We start from the raw sequence: 20,059 nt of genomic DNA on the forward strand, positions 1-20,059 counted from the left end.
CGTTCGTCGTCCTCCCACTTAAGAAGCCTGGTCTCTTTTTTTTCGCCTTCTCCTTCGACCGGGAAAAACTAGCCCTGTTCCCATTCCGGTGAACGCTTTCGGGTAGCCGCAGGGGGCTTGCACAGCATGACCCGCGTGCGTTACGTGGGGGGAGGGGGTCCTAGAGAACTTTCAAGTGAGAAAGGAAATCTATTTCTTTTGGTTCTGGAAGGCCTTGGCGTTTTTGCCGTCTTTCAGATAGGCATACCTATTCTGGGTAGGTATCCAACAAATAGGTATAGTAGCAGTGGGTGTTATTCTGCAAAGGGATATACCTACAGATTACAATCCCAATCATCAAATGCCATTTAATATTAGAAACCTTGGAAGCTGTCAGCGTATGACGCTATGGCATCAGGGTTTGATCAAGGATACAACAGAGAATTTACGTGCTCAGAATCGATTACCATATACATATACGTCGATATATCCTGGGTATATGTATGTAGATGTTTTTTTAAACCTTGCATTCTCAAGCTGGAGATCATCAACCCCTGTGGCCTAATGATCCTATTATATCATTCTAAAATTTTCCTATTGTATTTTTTCTTAGCTTGACCCTTGCTTGTTCTCTGCCCTGTAGGAATGAAGGGTCTTCGGGTTGTTCGGGTTATTTAGGAGAGATATCGGAAGAATAACCCCTTCTTCCTTCGGCATAGATTCGGTGCAAGTCGTAGGCCACTTACCTTCATACGCACACATACATACTACCTGGCAGCTCGGTGAAGCAGCTTGGGAAAGACGGAGACTGCCGATCGCGATGGAAGAAAGGAAGATTTCTAGACCCGGCAGGTCAATTAACTTTATAATAATCCTTGCAAAGCCATGTTCTTTTATTATTTCCACCACGTTTTCACCCTCTTCGGCTTGAGGCGGCATTTTGCCCTTGCAGCCATCCAAGGTTATTTACAAGTCACTGTGTACGAGCCGGGGGATCCATTGGAGGGATCCATCAGTCTGATCTCCTGACCCAGAAGGCCTGTCTGGCAGGGGTTGTTCTGGACCACGCAAGGGTGTTCAAGAAAATGGAGCCGAACTGACAAAGTGTTACTTAACCAAATAAGCTCCTCGAACGACGTGCCATTGCCAACATTCCAGGTACTGATAAGGAGTCCTGGAAGAGCGAAAAAAAAAAGAAAAAAAAAGACGGTGGGAAGTTTGTTGCAGTAGGAATGTGCCCAGCTTCTTTTTTGTTTCGCCTTTTCAAGTTCGTTCGTAGTCGATCCCGAGGAGTATTGACGCCGTACATACCTAGGTAGCTGGCTTGAATTCTTGAGCGATATTTGATTAAGCGGACTCGACATCAGGCAGAGTCACACGTGAACCAACTTCTGCCCAACCATGTGGCCTAAATATGAACATGTTTTGGGGGCGACATGTATACTCCCATACAATAGTTCCAACTATTCTTGATGTCCGAAAGCAAAACGCTCCCCTAACGCTGATTTGAATAATATTTAACGCCGATGCAATGCATTGTATATGAATGCCAATGCCTCTCTGTACAGTCCTAAAGCCTTTCCCCCTTTTTATGTCCGACACGAATCACAGAAGAACGTGATTCGATTGTAAATATACAGTTTTGTATGAGAACTTTTCTAGGCCCCCGCTGTAATGGTCTCTAATATTTTATTCTCCCAAAAAGAATACTCGTAGCTGTGGATTGTTGAATTTGTATAGCGATAAGACTCATCGGCGGGGCTTTTTTTCGCCTTGACGTTCGAGCAGTAGGGTAAGTTGACTTTTGGATCGACCAAGTGGTACGTTTGGTGTTGTACTTGGTTGGGTAGGAGTAAACCTCGTATCGAGCACGGAGCTTCCGGATCTTCGGGAACCAGTTTCAAAATCGTCCTCGTACCCTCGCGCCGCGTTCATTTCAGCTTCACTAGCTACAGGGTTCTCGTCAAATTCGATAATCGTTCCCTGAGCGATCGTGTTCGAAATAGTCGTGGTGCTCGACGATGTTAGACTTTGGGATGGTGGGAAGCCATCTTGTGAGCTACGCCGCGAAGAACCCATGTCGGATCTTGATCGAGTCATGATGGGGGAGACTTCTGCGCGTGGTCGTTCCTGGGCATCACTTCGCCTATGAATTGTCCCACTTTGACCCGCTTTCTTCGTGGGACTAACATCGTCTACGGTTGCTTTATTCGTATCGTCACCTGTAGAATCTGGCTGCTTCATGTTAGAAGGCTCATCCTGAACCGGTAGTTGATTAAGAATCGGGGCTGTCGGCGCATCGCTAGGTTTCGTGGGGCTGGATTCATCGGGTGGGGGTCGAGTGGTTGGTCGCTTCCCTGCCGCTTTCGCACTCAACCGTTCACTACCTTCTTCAGTTATTGAAGAAGCTGCTTTGCCAGATTTTTCTAAGACCGTTGAGGTCGAGCTTTGCGACCCGGAATGTTTCGAACCAACAGAAGAGCCTCCCTCCCTAGATGCAGAGTCGGCCCCACTGATGACACTAGAGGATTGAGAACTAATGCGTCGGGGCATGGCAGGCCTACGTCTGGAGGCTGTAGATGCCACAAATGCAGTAGTCTTTTTCTTAGGCGTGGTGTTGGTTGCCTTCCTTTTTTCCTCTTTGACTGTTGAGCTAGAGACTCTCGAATCGCCACCGTGGTTTACCGCCGTACTCCCAGACGAGGCGAGGTCCCCGTCTTTACCATCATCACGCTTTCTGTCAGATCCTGGTGGGGAAACAAATCGAGCTGTAGGCCGTGGCCCAGAGCTTGAAGGGCCTCTAGGCTTCTTCAAGATGGGATGCGGCTGCTTTGTCGAAGATGGTCCAGCCTTCGTAGCTTTGGCCTTGCCTTTTGATTTTGACTCAGAAGGTACTTCCCCAGACTTTTCTTGTTTAGCTTGGGTCTTAGGGGGCGATTCGGATTTCGAGTCAGGTGAAGGCTTAGTGATCAATGGTTAGTATGAATAGCCGTAGAGTGCTGCGAGACTTACCGGCTCATATCGATTCGGTGGTCCCCGTAACTTAACGAAGCTCTCTTCCTCAGAAATGCTTCGGAAGAGCCGTGCAATAACTGTACCCGGAAGATAGCGACGGTTGCCTCCCAAGACGCGGGTCCAAAAATTCTCGAGTCGCCTCGCGGTAGGGTCAACAAGTTCCCGAGATGTGGTGGTGAAGACTATAGGATGGTCAGTATGAATTACGGAATGGCGTGGTTAGGAACTATCTTAACCGTGACAAGCCTCAAGTATTTGCTCTATTGGAACGATATCGTACTTTGCTATCTCTTCGTAAATAGAATTTCTGTTGAACACGATGCCCTTGGGCAGGATCATGTCCGCCATCTCGACCGGTTGCAGCTACGCCGGCGGTCGTCAACCTGCAAGCTCACCTCTGGCGCGAGCCTCCAGCAGCGACGAGTATAAAGAATATTGCGATCTGTAGTCCTTCGGACCCTGCGATTCATAGTTGGCACGTCAAGAGCTCAAATCAGGTAAGGCTGATTGGATCGCCTCATCAGCTTTGGGAGCCGCCGTGGAAGTTGCCGCCAATGCTCGGCGAGCTATTCCTCGCTGAGAATTCAGCTTGTCCGAGGATGGATACTTGCTCCACACAAAGTGGTCTCACTCTAATGCATCGAGTAGCCTAGAACGGCGACCCTTTTTCTGGGCCCGTCGAAGGCGGACGGTAGTCAGCAAACACGCCGGAAACCCTAGTGGAATGCTGAGACACGAAAAAGATCAGCCGGGACTGGGTCATCTGTTTGCTGCCTGCCCGAGGTGACACATCAACAGCTCCAAAAGACGAGCAATTGGATCAGAACGGTCCAGGTTGTTCCGCGCAGCTATGGAGCTGGCTGATAGGCGTAAATTAGACGACGAGAAGGCTTCAGTCATCAAACTCGTGACATGGTCGTATATTAACTACACGAACGAGTAGTAAAATACTCACAAACGGGACTGAGCGAGTCTGGTCGGAGATTTAATTCGTTTTGTTAGACGAGGGTAGATGGATGCCAACACCACACTAAAAGGGAGGGGATTCAACTCCCGCAAAGTAAGTCGATGGTAACTCCAAGGTGAAAAGAAAGCAGCATTAGTTGATTTTAATATTATTCGAAATAGAAATTAATATAGGCATTCGATGGGTAGATAAGGTCAGGTTAGTCGGGAGACCAACTACATATGTAGATGGTGTTAAAATATTCTTTGCTAGAGAGGTAAGGTAAAGGATTAGAATAGGTACAAGATGTAGGAGACGGGGGGTTGTTCAAATTTTGGTCCTGTGGTAGACAAAGTAGAAAGAAGGAAATAGGTACCTTACTTAGGTACTTTAGGTATGTAATCCATGATTTCACAAGCTTTTTCAAAGGGAAAATTAGCAAAAGGTCAGGTGTGTATCGACGTACCTGCCTCTCAAGGGAGGGTAATAGGTAATGGGGAAAAAGGTACCCGTTGTGGTACTACCTGTTCTATTGCGACTGCTGCCACTACTGATGCCGCTCCTACTGCTACTCATGTAGGTCATGTAGGTACCTACCGGCAGGTAGGATAGGCATTGCCCTCTTGTCAGTCTGGAGCCGCGCAGCGCCTTCCACCTTGGGTCAATATTATCAAACACCAGGCAAGTCCGATCCATTATGGGGGGTGAGGTAGCTGGGTAGGCACCTAAACGCCTAGGGGGAAGGCAGGCATGTAGGCACCTGGGGGCTGCCTGGGTAGGCGCAGCCAGGAGCAGATTTAGCAGCTTCGGTAGAAATCAAGCACTAACGTTTTAGGGTCTATCCGGTGGGTAAGTCGACCCGCTAAAGATCAATGGACCCTGGCAGAACTTACATCAGTTTTCTAGGTACCTAGCCAGGTAGTCTGGTAGTGGACTAGCACCCCCATCCATCCTCGGCTTTTTTATCTTCACTTTTTTCTCCATTCTCCATATTATCTCCGTCTATCCTCCTCACTCTCCGTGAACACGTCCGTCTAAGCCAACTGCCTACGTCTACCTGCATCCTCACCTACATACATACATGCTTCCAACTGTCATCATAGTTAATAAGTAGGTACCTAAAGCAGGTAGGCGGAGGTCTACGACGCACTTCTAAACAGGCTAACTCGAAAAGGACTTCCTAGATGGCTTCACATTAAACTAGTTCAGAATTCTATTACAACAAAAAAGTCAGCCTAGTCTCGATTCAACATTTCTAGTCGATTTAGATCTGCCTAGAAACACGGACAAGACTCATGCCTTGGTCCCTTTTTCTTTCTCATCCCTCGTCCAGCTTAAAAATCCTTGATCTTATTAAAAGACTAAATCGTCAGGAACAACATTAGCAACATTAGCAACATTAGTGGTGGGCCAGTTTCGCCCAACCGGGTCGCGCGTGCCGTATTAACAAAGCTTATTAGTCCATCAAGATCGCTCAGGCTTACAGCGTCTACTACTAAGATTCTAAGATGGAATCACCGTATAGACTAATATAATTCACGCCCTGGTCCGGCGCAGCTTGGTTGACAAGATTGGGTCGATCGTAAGTATGGTCGACATCATTAAGAGGGGAGGATTTTCTTCCTTCGTCAACCACGGTCAAAAGGACCCCGTGCGGCTGTGGCTGGTACCTAAAGGTCCCCGGAAGACTCCGGATACATACCGCTTTCGATTTGAAAAGGATTCCGACATTTTCTCATACGTACGTACCTAGGTAGTCTTTCTAAGCTAGAAAACAAGGGCTCCGGCGTCAATTTGTTCTCCCCCACGTTTTCCGACGAATCCAGCTGCTGTTATTGGCATCGTTTATGGTTCTAGAATGCTCAGAATGTTCTTGTCCAGTCAGGGATGAGGGGACCCCTCCCTGGAACGTCTCATCAGCTGCTATGGCGAAGCTAGCCAGCCATGTGAATTAGGTGTCCTAGCGGAAATAATGTCGCGAACAACGATACCAGAAAAAAAAAAAAAAAAAGAACAACCACAACTACGAAAAACATCACTTATCAGAAACCATGTCACTTTGTCATTTGACCTTGACCTGGATGTCGTCACTGGTTAATAGGATCGACAAAATTCGTTTCATCCTCTGCCAAAGGTCGGGACTTTAACATTGCCCGAATCCGCTTCATATTATCAATACCCGGTTTGCGCCCACGAGAAAACTGAACAGAACAATCCCTTGTCATCTAAGCACAACGTTTTTAGCTAGGCGTCATATTAAACTTCCAGTGGATCAATACAATATCGCCAGCGATGCAATTCATATTCGCTAGTCTCTGTCGCTCTACTTACACCGCCATGTCTAATCAAATATCAATAATAAATTGGATATTTTAAGGGCGATTCCTGGTTTTATTATGGCCACTAGTCCACTAGACGACTGCGCTATATTCTTGGAGGGAGTTAAAGGTGTCAATTCCAGGGTACCGGACTTTAGACCGCAAGGGAAACTCCTCGTCATAGGCGGGTAGGTATTATCGAGATGAGCTTCCGTTTTCTCTCCGCGCGTAGTCGAAAATTCTCAGTCCTAATTGCACCATCGATATCTCTTCTATTTCCTTTTCTAGGTTGTTCCTGACGTCCGGCCTCGAGATCTGCTTCCCTTGCGGGGGACCTTGAAGGTCGTGTGACCTGCTCAACTACGGCGCTTCTCTTAAACCTAAGCGCCATCCATTGGCCAGCATGCAACGCACAAGCATCACGAAAGCAATCCCCCATGACCTTCTAGCGGAGAGGGAGTCTTAGCGACAATAACGGTTTCTGCGCTGTCGAGTGAGAGGGAGCTATCGCACTTCCCAAGCCGGGGTTGAATTCAGGTCACATCCGGCTGAAGGATAATAGCTCTTTATTCCCCGCCTTCTGACGCGAAGTCTTCACCGGATCTACAGAACGCTGCAAGGCTCAAAACGAGACAACTCACAATGATTACAGCCATCGCGGAGTAACTCCACCTTTTTCGGCAGAGCCCATGTGCGATATGCACGGGTACTCACACCGACTGGGCCTCCCTCTATCTACCTCGAAGGAGCTGAACTAATCATGTGATACGTGAGAATCTATTTGCGAGTTCAAGGCCACCAAACAGAAAAGAGGATTTCCTTCCCTCTCGGGGTTGAAAATTGATTTACAACCGAGACGACTCAACCGCTATACGATTTTCCCCGGCTCCAGCTAGCCACCCAGTTGCGTACCTAGTCTACAATGACGCCTTATTGGAACAGGCAATGCCATTTTCTTTTCGCCTATTGCTCCCGAATTTATTTCATTCGTATATTCGAGAATTCATGTGGGCAGACCACGCTCGGTTCATTCTCCCAGTTGTCCTTAGACTGAAAACTGTTCCTACAGGGCTTCCTCTTTAGGAAACCGCCGTTCTCGTTGTTCTCCCGATTGGTTCAAGTGAATCGGAGCCCGGCCACGAGGCTCGGTGATCACATAATCCCCTTCGCATACGCACAATTTTCATCTTTTCGCGCATATAACTATCGCGTTATGAAACATATATTTAATTCAGCTTCCAACAACCTGTCATTATAAGGCGTTAAAAGTTAACTTGGCGTTTATTCTGGCGCTCATAAGCTGCGTCAATAGCGCCAGTCTGCCTGGGTCTTCGCCCGCGCCATTAATTGCCGTATATTGAGACTGTCTCCGGTCGACCTGCAGGAACCTATGCGCGTCTACTCAGCAGGCCAATCTCTTCCAGATTCACACACATCCAATTCACCGGTGAGCGGGATGTCGGTCAGAGCATCGCTTTTGTGACTTGACTGATCACACAATCCTTTCGGATGTACCGCAGCGGCCCGGTGCTGATTATAGCATGCTGTTCTTATCATCCCCCCTTTAGGGAGATGTAACTGTAACCCTGATGTCACTGGCACTTCTACGTTTCCGTTTCCGGTCCAGATTATTCTTTGACATATACAGCCTTGTCTAAATAGCTCGTCTCATTTCAACCTGTGAATAGCAAGGCTGATTTTTCGTTACAGTTACATTCGGTCGTTACACGAAAAGGCAGTCATCTGCTGCGGGAGGGTTGCAATAGCATCACCATTCTTATCATCAACTACAAGCCGGTACCGATTAACCGCCCTCTAACCTCACCAATGACAATTACGTGATGTAAATCGCGATAATATAGTCATAGTACAAACCCTACATTTATCATTCTAGTCAACCTATAGAACCATCCTGACGACGTCTAAGCAACACAGGAAACCTGCTAGGTTGGCTTACCAAGAGACATTATATTACTATTTCCTAAAGTTTGTCCTTGACTCATAGAAGAGAAAGGAGAATTTTCTTTTGGGGCTAGAGGCTTGAGTAGCTATTATAATCCCCGCTTAGTCAGCAATTGGGTATCACCAAGTGGTCATCTCTACACGTAGTCATACCTCAAGCAAAGCCGAGATTGGCGCGAGAGTGTGATTCCGCCATTCTTACTTCCCACGAGACGCCACGCGGCGCCCCATACGTTCCCTATTGCTGGTAAAGATGTCTCGGAGGAAATATCCTAAAACGAGACAGCTAGTGCAAGAAGCTTCTACCCGCCGGCTAGAACCTTGGGATATGGATCCAAGTTCATTGATCAGATGGTCCCGAATATACGGGCGTAACTTTCTCGTCGAATAAGAATGCTGAGAATATGTAATTGACAATCACGAGACACAATGTAGCACATTCAGCCTACAATGTAAGTAACATCCAACGTAAGGATGTTTCTAAGATTTGAAATTTATCAAAAAAGAACGATGTATTCTCCTAGAGGCCAGCATCATATTACCGCTTGTAACGCCTTGTAAAAGGGGTTAACGGAAAGTTGTTCAAAATTTTCATGGCTATGTATAGTTCGAGGAAAGGGAGAAGAAAAATTTTTCCTCATGATTATATCTCACTCATAACCACTTTTTTCGACAATGTAACCGTTCCTTTCATAGTAGCAGCTTGCGTAATTAAAATCTGGTTATCCCCTTCCTATTATTACTCTTAACAAATTTGCTAAAGCTTGAAATAGCAATTATGAAATATCGGAACAGGGCTTCAAAGACAGAAAAAATGAGAGGAAAAATTACAATGAATTTTATGGGTTGATCATCTCTCAATATGGTCCAGGACTCGGTTTATGTTCCCATCCAGCCAGCTAGCTAGGACATAACATTGGATTGCCTCGGAATTATTTCTCTTTCGCCTTGTCAAAAGTACATGATGTGTTTTCTATCAGCCATGACGATTTTGTGGACTCGCGGTCATTGCGTCTGACATGGTTGGCGGTGTTGAGATTGAGAATCTGCGGGAAGATAGGGGTATTCGTCTGCGTTACCGAAATCAACGATACTAGGGGATCTGTACCAAGGTAAGCATCCCCTAGATGTCCTCGGTGTATCGAGTCTGACTGAAACAGCTTCGTTACAATCGGCTTAATTCTTGTCATTCCCTCTCATCCGAGACAGATTACTATCCTTCCTTCACTACGTAAGGCAGCCATGGCAGCACAGATAACAAGCAGCACATGGACGAAAGAAGGTACAATAAAGTTGACTAAAGGCTAATAGGAATTTGCACATAGTCCTTACTGTATCTCGTCAACAGGTGACCGACTCATACGAGGGTTTGAGGATTTCGGTAGCCTAAGGTGAGACTGGCAAACATCCAAACTATATTCACCTAAACGTGAATATGGAGACACGGTCAGCTATGAAAACCAATATTTGCCCGATCTTTCCGAGCTGAGTATCATCCTTGAAGCCGCGCGGCGTTCCTTGTGGATAGAAAATAGCGCGTTGTAAAGTAGTGTAGCACGGCCCATCGAAACATTCGGACCCCAAGACGCCTATCACCAACTAGCTATACAGTACGTTGGCGCTGGTCTAGTCAAAAAGGCATCGATTTGCGAAGGGACAAGGCAACTAGGATCATACGATGCAAATTTGCCTCAAATCTGCCTTCGGGAATGGTCATGCATCGTATTAAAATCTCAGCTAGGGGCAACGATGGCACAGACTACGCCCCTAAGGAACCCGAAAACGGTCCTAAGAAAAAGCATAGTTGGTCTTAGTAGAGGAAGGAGTACAAACAACGCAAAATGCAACTCAAACATCACGGAATACGATCATACACAAACATATTGGCGTTGAGGATATACCAAGTTTCAATAACTTGGCACGATAACAAGGATATATCCAACCACGAAAACAAGATACTTGGACTACCAAGCTAAGTAGTCACTTCATAAATCAAATCTTGGTTCTTCCAGGGCTGATACATTCATCCTCAGGGGTCACCGCGTCGTAATGAAATTGGATGTTGCGGGCCATCCCTTCTAGTGAAGCCACATGCCCGCATAGTGCGCCGTTTTTGATACGCCGTTTTGATTTATATATAGATCTGACAAAGTATTGAATAAATTAAACAGCAGACCGGTGTAGAAAATACAAACATTATATTATATGTATATCGTATGTATAGTAGAAGTTGAATGGGTGGAGTGTTTATAAGCAGCATAAACCTATCTAACTGAGTACGACAGGAACCCATGTTTGTAAAACATGAAGATATTCACACTTCCAACACAACATAATGTTTATCACATCATATAAAACAAAGCCCAGGATCACATGGTTGCTGATTGTTTGGTCAAGGGAGCGTGTCCAAAAGCTCTTGGTAGGACCCATCGAGCCAACCTCCCGGGTCAACTCACCGTAACCCCCTTTGATATATCTCCCCAGAGTTCAAGCTTCAATGGTTGCGGATCTGAGAAACGTCAAAGCATCGGCCCGAGGGCGTTTTTATAAGGCGCGCGAGAGAAGTTGTGGTTCGGGAATCGCTCCGCTGCCCAGCGCCTTGGTTGGAGTAAATAATAGTTCGCCTTGTTTTTTTGTTTTTTTTTTTTGTTTTTCCTATGCTTTCCGTCTGTGCGAGCAGACCAACTGATTATGGGCGGATCGCAGGGTTAACACAGGCCATCCTTGGAGCTACTAGGCTTAACAAGCATAGCGTTAGGTCTGTCTTGTATTACTAGGCCGGATGTGTTACGTCTGTAATGCTTGATCATTGCGTAGGAAGATCGTAACTGCAAATACATACTTGCCTAACAGCTCTGAGCGCCTAAGCTCAAGCTTGGGTGCACGGAAAGAGCGGAATGGATGATGTTAGGATGATGCTTGGGGGCCAGTTGAGTTTCTGGCAGGGGACTGCTAGAGAATCACGTTACAGATAGCAAGCAAAGCTGGCTTAGGTTAAGCACAGCACCCCTAGCAGCCCTAGCATCTGATATTAGTGATGTGGCAGTGTGGTAACTTACAGGGTTAACGTGCCTGTTAACATATATCTGTTAAGAAATTCACAATCAAAACAGTGTCATCTTTTTAAATATGTGAAATGGAAATAGCGGATTGTGGCAGACGGAGATGCATATGGCCCAGGGTTGAATATAGATGATCTGTCCTTACGCATACGATCTATCACTTTTCAGGAGGCAAACTTACATCGCGGTGAAGAAATCTCTACAGTATGTAGATTTATCTAGGTACAAAATCGAATACGATCGGGTTTCGAGCTGCTGCCTAGTTTTCCCCGCGATCTCGAGCCAATGATCAATATACCGAATTTTCCAACGATCCGCCTTTTCGTATACGCAACGCTCGCGAGCCCCTAAACGAACGCCCCCCTAATACGCCCCCTCGCGCTCCTGCCACGCTGGTTGCGGAGCTTGCCATGGCTTCCTGTACCCCGACCATAGCGGCATCTCAGCCTCGAGCGTCAAGCCATCGAATCGAAATCTCTTCTTATCGAGCGACCAGATTGTAAGCGCGAACGTATTCTCACCGTTATGATTAAGGATACCCTCGGGTACCGGGAACACCGTCTGCGGTCCTAGATTTGCGACGTACTTGCCGAATTGCCATCCATTAACGAATAGCTGGACCCGATGGTTCGCGCCCGCCGTAGTATTCTTGAACACGAAGCTCATAGGCACATCGTATCCCGGCGGAACGTCGAGCGTGAATTTCGTCGTTAGGAAGCTCACCCCCGGACCATGTATGTCAATTGAAATCGGATTCATAATCGTCCATTCCTGATCCGGAGGCGACGGCTGGTGGTAGCCCTGGCGCTCAGCAAAGAGCGCGCCTTCATTGCGTGGGCCACGCGCAAGGTCGCGATACGCTTCGCCGCCGAGATTACCGGTCAACTTCCACGTTACGTCCGATTGCGCATGTCCTGCGAGATCGAAGTTGATGATTCCCATTGGCGCCTTGATCAGATCCGTTCCCGGCGCTTCCTCATCTTGTCCCATATGGTCCATCAGCAATGTCAGGACGTAGGGCTGTCCGGCTTCGAAAGTATGCGACGTCAATGAGATGGTGTCGTTATGCGTGGATCCGCCGCCCGTTCCATCCCACGAGGAGATGTATGTGTCGTTGACCCAAAGCGAATAGCCGAAGCCATTGCCGCCTGTAAGGTTTAGGAAGAGTATCGATTCGTTGCCATTCGCCGTAAAGTGCCCGCGATATATCAAGGATCCGCTGTGGAAGCCGTAGTCACTTGCATAAAGGGAGGTGGGCGTGAGTAGTGCTTGAGGGTTATTGGTCGTGGGGTTAGCGCCTACGGGCCACGCCGAGTCGTCGTAATCGCTTTGAAGCTCGGGAAGAGAATCGATATATCCAAATTCCAAGGAGGCAAAGTCGGGGTATGCTATCTCGGGGGGTTGGAAGTCCAATCGTGCCGCAAGTTTGCCGTCTTTATTTTGCTCCGCATCCAAGGCTTTTCCATTGAAAACCAAGGTGTGAACTTTACCAGTAGGTTCGTAGATGAGCTCGATGTCCGTCGTGCTGTTAATGTCGCCGGTGAGCCGGAGTATTTCCCCGTCTATAGCTGCTGTGCGGACTAGATAAGGACCTTTTACGATGACGGTGGATTTCGATGGAGAGGAATAATTCCCAATTGGCGCCGCTGCTGGTAGTTCTGTTACCCAATAATTATACGCATCGTTGCGCCATAATAAAATGACCTCGAGGTCATCCCCAAGTTTTAGGATCTTCCTATCCGGTGACACCTCCCATTGGGTAACCAAAATGTTTGAGCGTATCTTCTTGGTTTTCACCTTAGTGTCATCTGGACTTATCTGGGCAGATGCTGTCGAGTTTTTGAGGTCAAAGGCGAATTCATGAACTTCTGCAGCACCGCCATAGAGTATCAGCGTCTTCTTTCCCGATGCGTCTTTAGCCCACGTAAATATCTCTGCGGTGCTGTAAACCAAATTGATTCCACCCACATCATAATCAGTAACATGGACCTTAGAATCTCTACGTGATAGTACTAGATCTCCACCAAGCTGTGGTATCGATAAGTTTCCAGCGCTCGTGGGAACAATCAACTTATACTTAGTTGTATCTGTTGAGGTCCAATCTGCGTGGCGAACGATATAGAAGTTGGTTCGTGATTTAGTCCCGAATACTGGTGTGGTAGCGATTTGATCTGTCGAGACATATGATCCATTCGAAGAATTTCCTGCGACAGCAGTTAGGTAGGCAGGAGACACTTTGAAGAAATTAGCCTGAAGCTTTTCTTCCGAATATTTCTCCCTCCAAATGTGTCGGTTTTCCTTGATCGCTGCGCCATAGTCGTACGAAGTATCACCACCTTTATACCCCAAATTTCCCCAATTTGTCCCGCCATATGTCTATCGAAGATTTAGTTCAGTATATCAAGGTGCCTGGCGTCGTGTGGATACACACCATATAAACATTGAAGAGCTTAATACCAAAGCCGTAATTGTTCTTCCATAGGACACGCACTGATTCCTCATTTACGAGCGCGTTACAAGCGTCTGCGTTGACGCTACCGAATCCAGTACCAGATCCTCCTTGAAATTCGGCCACGAAAAAGGGAGTGTTGGGACTATACTGCTCATGTAGATTCTGCCAGTTTTCGGGCCATCTAATCTTGGGCCAAACGTCTGGATGTGCGCAATCGTATCTCAGGGGGTAGGCATCAATTCCGTAAACTAAACCCACAATTAGCTCTTAAGGTAAGAATTTTCTTCAAATCCAATACTCACTTTCCGTCTCGCCCAACCCGCTCCCAGGCGCCCAATTTCCTTGATATAGATGATCGTTCACCATTTGTGGTACTACGATACCGGCGTTTTTAAACTGCTGTTTAACATGCTCCATATAGTTGCCATTTACTTGGGCCGGGAAATTAGAATTAATAATGTCTGGCCATGTATCATATTCGTTCTCAGGTTGTAGCATTATCACTGGCCCACCCTTCGTGATTTGAGCGTCGGCAATCAATTTTCCCACCACAGAGGCGTAGAGCTCGGTCGTGTTAACGAATTCCGGGTCATCTCCACGAAGAGGCGCTTTGATCCGGGCGGTCCAGCCCGGATAACCACCAAAGGCTGTTTCTGCATTGATGTAGGGCCCGGGTCGGGCGATCAGGTAAATGCCGGCTTCCGCAGCAGCCTTGAAGAATTCGTCGAGGGCGAAGACACCATCGAAGCGTACTTTTCCTTGTGTGCCTTCCACAAGACCCCAATATGTATAGAATGATACCGCGTTGAATCCTAGGGCCTTGATCTTTTGGAAAATGTCGAGCCATAGGCCTGGACTGGGCAGACGCCAGGGATGGAACTCTCCAGAGAATATGAACAAGCGTTCTCCTCGAATAGTCATGGAATATTTATCCCATGTTACCTAGTGGAATATCAGCAAATGCAAAAGACCGTAGTTTGGCAACCAGCTCACCAATCCCTCCAACGAATCCCTTGGTTCAACAGCCGAGTTCAAATCCCGCGGGGGTATCTTTAATCCTTGCCCATGCCATAATAGGCAGAGCAAGGAGACGAATAAGGCTTGAAACAACATTGTTCCCAATGTGATGGGGCTCTCCCGCTAAGGTACGATGAAGCCGGCGGATGTAAGCCTGTGGAAGCGTATGCTGACATCTCGAGGGCGATACCGCCTGTTTTGAGGTACGGGTATCGTATCCATTTTGAGCCGGGCACGCAACCGGAGTCAAAAAACTTCGAGGTAAACAATACCCCGAGCTGTGGAGAATATAGCGAAGGCTAAAGTCGTTATGATCCCTATTAATGGCTCCGCTTCTCCAACTTCGCCTAGATCTACCCATGCGATGCGGGGGATTTGATATATAGGGATCTCTATAATTAATGTGAAATCCGGTTAGCCGGTCTCCGTTCGTTTAGGCAAATTGTAGTCAATATTTCATCAGTGCTTGTTGGTTAACAATATTGCCCTATCTCATGGTTCAATCTATCTAATGATGTTATATTGATAGATCGATGCCAGGGGTAGAAATTGTGCCTGATTATCACTTGTAGCTATAGCTGAACATGTAAGCAGCTCGTCTTGAAAGAGCTAAACGGGGTATCATTAAACCAGGCAAACGTGTAATAGCTAGTACTCATATTGATGGCCTTTTTCTTCTCGTACTAGGGAAGTTCACTGCCAATTTATGGGGAAAGATATAAGAGACTTGGCACGATGAAGATGTATAACCCGTAGATGCCTCTGGGTCTACACAAGGGAGAAAAATTGACGAGGACCAATATAGTAACGACAAGGCTCCCCAAAAAGGAGAAAAATGAACCAAGAGTATCGATAGAATAAAAAGTGAAAACCCAAAAAGAAAACGTACAACACCGGGGATTCGCTGGTCGTCACCGACCCAACTACTGATCCGGCTGTACCCGGCTTATCTATGGGAGAGCGGACGGGATCCCGAGTTTTCCAGGTCATATGGTCGTACGTGCTGATCCAAGTCTTGATTTAGTATATATAGTTGGATAGCTTTGTTGTGTCGGGGTTGGAAAGGGGGGCTAGCAGGGAAAGAAAAATGGGAGAAGAGAATCATTATTTGAAAGCTTTTCGCGAAAAACCGCCACCGGTGGTCGATTGACTGGCTTGTCGACTCGGGAGCTCAGACAACTGGGCCACCGGGATACGGTTTTTACTCCCAATGCGCTCGGATTCTGTGTTGGTGCTGATACTTACCAGTATTCGACATTATAAACCTTCCTGCCTAGGTATTTTCCTAGGCAACCAAATGATCAGAGTTTTGCACTGACCATCAAGCTAAATTGTCAAACCGTAGCAGACTTATCAGAACACAATTCCAATAGGGTTTCCAGGTGATGACTGGGTGGGCTATGATAACCATGTCGGTCCTAATCTGTACACAATTGGAAATAGTGCATGTGTAATGAAACTGGGACTTATTTCGGTTGGCGTTATTCATAATGAATGCAGATGTTTTCCACGAAGGACCTAGGATGGCGTTGAGTGGGTATCTCCGTCGTCATGTTTCTTCCACAATCGTTGTCGACATTAACTTAGACACCTTGTAGAAGTAATGCGAGATGACGCGTCAACATCGCTGAGTATCGGTCCCTGGCCGTTCAACGATGAGACTTAGGGTTTCCCCTATCATGCATCATGCCGAACAATAGACCGGTAGTAATTCCTGTCAGCCATCGCACACGCGGATGGAATCAAATTGCCCTTGCTTAGAAGTTGGCTCGCACCCTACTTAGGTAGTGATTCGAATACTCGATGGAAATGGGCAAATCTCTCGTTACTATTTAGGCACTACCTATCAATATCAGTAGTGTCACATGACTGAGAGCACAAGGCCGCGGGAATAGAATATAGGTGTCGACGACACTCCATTAAGGAAAGGATATGCCAGCGCCATCGCAGATAGTACCCTTATTAAACCACTGCGCGCCAGGCAGTAAGCGAGCTGCCGCCCATCTGACTGTCGTGGTGTGTGTAGATCCTTCACCAAAGGGATCGTCGGTCTTGTCCTTCCTCATCCTATCCCCTAGCTTCAAATCCTTAAGAGATGCCTCCAAATCCCCTACCTCACCAGGACTTTTGCTTTCTGTGCTGGGGTGTATCAACTCGATGCCTCGAGGGAAACTGGTTCGGCCCTCTGCTAAAGCTTGGAATACGACCATTTGATCTTGTAGGTATTCGTCGACGACTCCTCGAATCGATATTTCCTTGTAAAGATCTTTGCAAACCTTCCGCGATATCTCAGCACTCAGAGCTTCTGGTGTTTTTTTCCTCCTCGGTCGATCGTAGAGGTAATCCTGGCCCCACCGTAGACCAGTCTGTGAATGAGCTACGAGTAAAGTATACATCCGTGCGTCATGTCCGCTATCTTCGTCGACCACGAAGCGAATATCCACCTCGGGAAATAGTTGACCAATGTCGTTCGTAAGGGCATTTTGAAGAGGCTCTCGGAGGGTGGGTGGCACCAATATGCTCACATCGATTCGCTTGATCTTGAAATCCTCGACTGTGATTGGCTTATTCCATGGTTCCTGCAGCTTTAGTGAGTGTCCCAGCAGAAGGGTTTGGATTCTTAGCCAGATGGACCCCTGGCTACGGGGCCCACTCGCCCAAGAGCGTTTCTTCACTTGTCTCTCGACATTGATACCGAATCTATCGTGCAGGGTTGGAAGCAAGACTTGGTCGAGATATTCGAAGGATGGCGAGAAAGACGTGTTTGTTCCTCCATGGATCTCTAGCTCTACCGGATCACCGGCTTCGTTTCCGGCGTATAGGAGGTAGGGGAATATGGCTTGGAAGATGAGCAGGGTGCTCGAGGCGCTACTTCCCGCCACAATTTCGTATTTCCGAGATTTAAGGGCTGTAGGAGGCAATGTTGGCTTGAATTCCACGGTGTGGCTGCCCACTGATAGGCCCTCAACTTCTGCTTGGGTAGCGTCTGCAAGCCACTGGATGGCGGCTACGTGCTGCGCTTTCAGACCTATATGCAACAATAACTTGATTAGGCACGACGGATCATCAAAACAGAAGTCCGGATAGAAATCTAACCGCCGCCACGATGTCCTTCCCGGTTTCCTCGCACATGGTATACACGAATAGGCTGCAATGTTACCGCCGATAATGCGCATGCGATCCTGACTAATTGACCGCCCCCTTCACCGGTCCTCCCGTCGAATTGAACAGGCTTGTTGGATTTCATGTTGTTTCCCGCTTTTCGTGTAACGCAAACTGCAAGCAACCGCGAAGTGTGTTATTATATTGATATAGAGGCCTTGCCGATTGCTTTTTGCAGGTGCTATTGCCCTGCATAACTAAAGCACATCTTATATACCCGTCTGTTTTCAAGAAAATGAGTCATTCGGGAAGTCGCAGCTAGATTTACATAAGTTGTGATGACTAATACTCATTATTTCCATCTGATTTCCTTCTATTGCTATGCTTATTCCTCGAGAATTACTTCATCTGGTCGATATATACGTTTCTGCAAGAGGCATCGAGTTTGGGGGTGGCGTATCTAGAAATGTAGGAGAGAAGTGAGCAGTCTTTTTTCTATAGGTAAACGTGCGTTACTGGGCATGGATACATGCTACGTTGGATTATCTGTCAAGCAAGTATTAGCTCAGGGGTCCAGGTACTGCCGTGAAATGAAATAGCAAGTTTCCAAGCTTGCTAGGCTTTCGCCTTGAAAATATCCTAGCTGTCTCAGTGGATCGCGTCTCCCTGGAATATACCTACCTGGCAGCCTAGGTGAAGGATCCCCACTCTACCTATCTAGGTAATAAGCTAACAATGACAAACATGGTCAATAGAGACAGCCCTGTTCTCCGAATTCGTTATCGGAGTCGCTATGATATTTCTTGTGCCTAGGATGCTTGTTATCATATGATCATTGTCGCAAATTCGGCACGCCTCGATGGCATTCAACGTTACGTCGTTTGAAATATAGGGTGGGACGCATAGTATGGTTTTCATTTTTAGGGGACCAAACTTCTAATTTTAACGGGTCAAGTCACTTATGTATTGGCCGAGATACTATTCACCCATTAGCTCCTGCTAATATCGTCAAAAGGGATGGATCATTTACCTAGATACCTAGGTAGAGGTAGAGACACAATGGTCGGTCCCGAATGCTTGTTCTCTAAGATCTTACTCTGTGGCTTGTTCAATCGATACTTTTCGTTGATCCCCGCTTCGATCATGGCTGTCGAAAAAAAAAAAAATCTTTTTTTTTTTGCTTTTAGATCAGTCGCAATGCCCCCCTAGATCCCTCCGACTGGCTCTATGCACCCATTTCTTTCCATCTCGCCATCGAGATGGCAGCTTCAGGGGAATACACCCCAGCCAGTCAACGTACAACCTCACGGTAAGGCATCTTGAAGGTACCCTGTGCGCATTATCTGACAATTACTTTTAGGCAACTTTATCCCCTACATATACGCTCCCTATGCATGAATCCCGCACGTCGCTCTTGGATGAAGCGCGAATCATTTGTGATATGCCTAAGTACTTAGACATCAATATCGAGCGGAATATATTAGATACCCCGGGTCCGGCGCTTATAGATACTCCTTTGTCAAAAGACACAAAGTTCTAGTTACTGTGTCCAACTCCGATTCCGGGAATCTAATCCCACAGGCACATATCACTTCCTCCCAGAAATTGATGTCGACTATCATGGATTCGCCCAGATTTGGACCCCGCCAAATCCCACCACTAATGGATTCATAAGTCGATCACCCAAATGGTAGATCGCTAAGAATTGGCTGGTCGCAGCCAATTAGAAGCATGCTGAGAATTGAGACGGTCGTCTAAAGAGGAGAAACCGCAATTATGAAGAGGCAGTGCCTCCAATATCTCCGGTGACAAACTGTGCCATCTATGAGCATACACTCATAGAAACCTGTTGGCTAAGTCACCATCAGTGTTTCAGTAGGTATCCAATATGTACCCGTCATTCATACATTGATGACGCGGCTTTTGTTAGTAGTAAGCGTTGGCCGGACTTCCGAAAAGCTTGTCGAATCGCACTTAACATACTCCCTCTTGCAAGTCAATCCCCCGGGAATATACCATTTGCACTGATATTCAACGCTGCGTTCCATGCCCTTGAAGAGGCCATGTTTCGAAAGGACAATTGGTGAGGGACCATCTCATCTTTTAGAGTAGGGTCCTGATCGGACCTTATTCATATGAATATCGCCATGCTGATAGATGTTCTTCGTAGTGCCATTCTCGCGGTGTCGTTTCTCCGCGACGCATG

General features: G+C 47.0%; 3 protein-coding genes across 3 annotated transcripts; all 3 read right to left on the minus strand.

Annotated features, from left to right (window-relative positions):
- Positions 1–1,535: 1,535 nt before the first annotated feature.
- On the minus strand, positions 1,536–3,751 carry F4822DRAFT_111813 (uncharacterized protein). Its single transcript, XM_051452478.1, has 3 exons — positions 3,231–3,751; positions 2,992–3,176; positions 1,536–2,940 (listed from the first exon to the last, which is right to left on the minus strand). The coding sequence occupies exons 1-3, from the start codon at positions 3,340–3,342 to the stop codon at positions 1,729–1,731; spliced, it is 1,509 nt and encodes a 502-aa protein (XP_051317772.1). The 5' UTR covers positions 3,343–3,751; the 3' UTR covers positions 1,536–1,728.
- A 7,787-nt stretch (positions 3,752–11,538) lies between these two features.
- F4822DRAFT_111957 (glycoside hydrolase family 35 protein) lies at positions 11,539–15,183 on the minus strand. The gene is made up of 4 exons (XM_051452479.1): positions 14,728–15,183; positions 14,037–14,676; positions 13,714–13,982; positions 11,539–13,658 (listed from the first exon to the last, which is right to left on the minus strand). Exons 1-4 carry the CDS (start codon positions 14,845–14,847, stop codon positions 11,646–11,648), a joined length of 3,042 nt encoding a protein of 1,013 aa, XP_051317773.1. The 5' UTR covers positions 14,848–15,183; the 3' UTR covers positions 11,539–11,645.
- Positions 15,184–16,326: 1,143 nt separating this feature from the next.
- F4822DRAFT_111965 (EPT/RTPC-like protein) lies at positions 16,327–18,434 on the minus strand. The gene is made up of 2 exons (XM_051452480.1): positions 17,848–18,434; positions 16,327–17,779 (listed from the first exon to the last, which is right to left on the minus strand). The coding sequence occupies exons 1-2, from the start codon at positions 17,996–17,998 to the stop codon at positions 16,671–16,673; spliced, it is 1,260 nt and encodes a 419-aa protein (XP_051317774.1). The 5' UTR covers positions 17,999–18,434; the 3' UTR covers positions 16,327–16,670.
- Positions 18,435–20,059: the final 1,625 nt, after the last annotated feature.

This window comes from Hypoxylon trugodes, assembly GCF_022578975.1.
Source record: "Hypoxylon trugodes strain CBS 135444 unplaced genomic scaffold F4822scaffold_2, whole genome shotgun sequence".
Taxonomy (NCBI): Eukaryota; Fungi; Ascomycota; class Sordariomycetes; order Xylariales; family Hypoxylaceae; genus Hypoxylon; species Hypoxylon trugodes.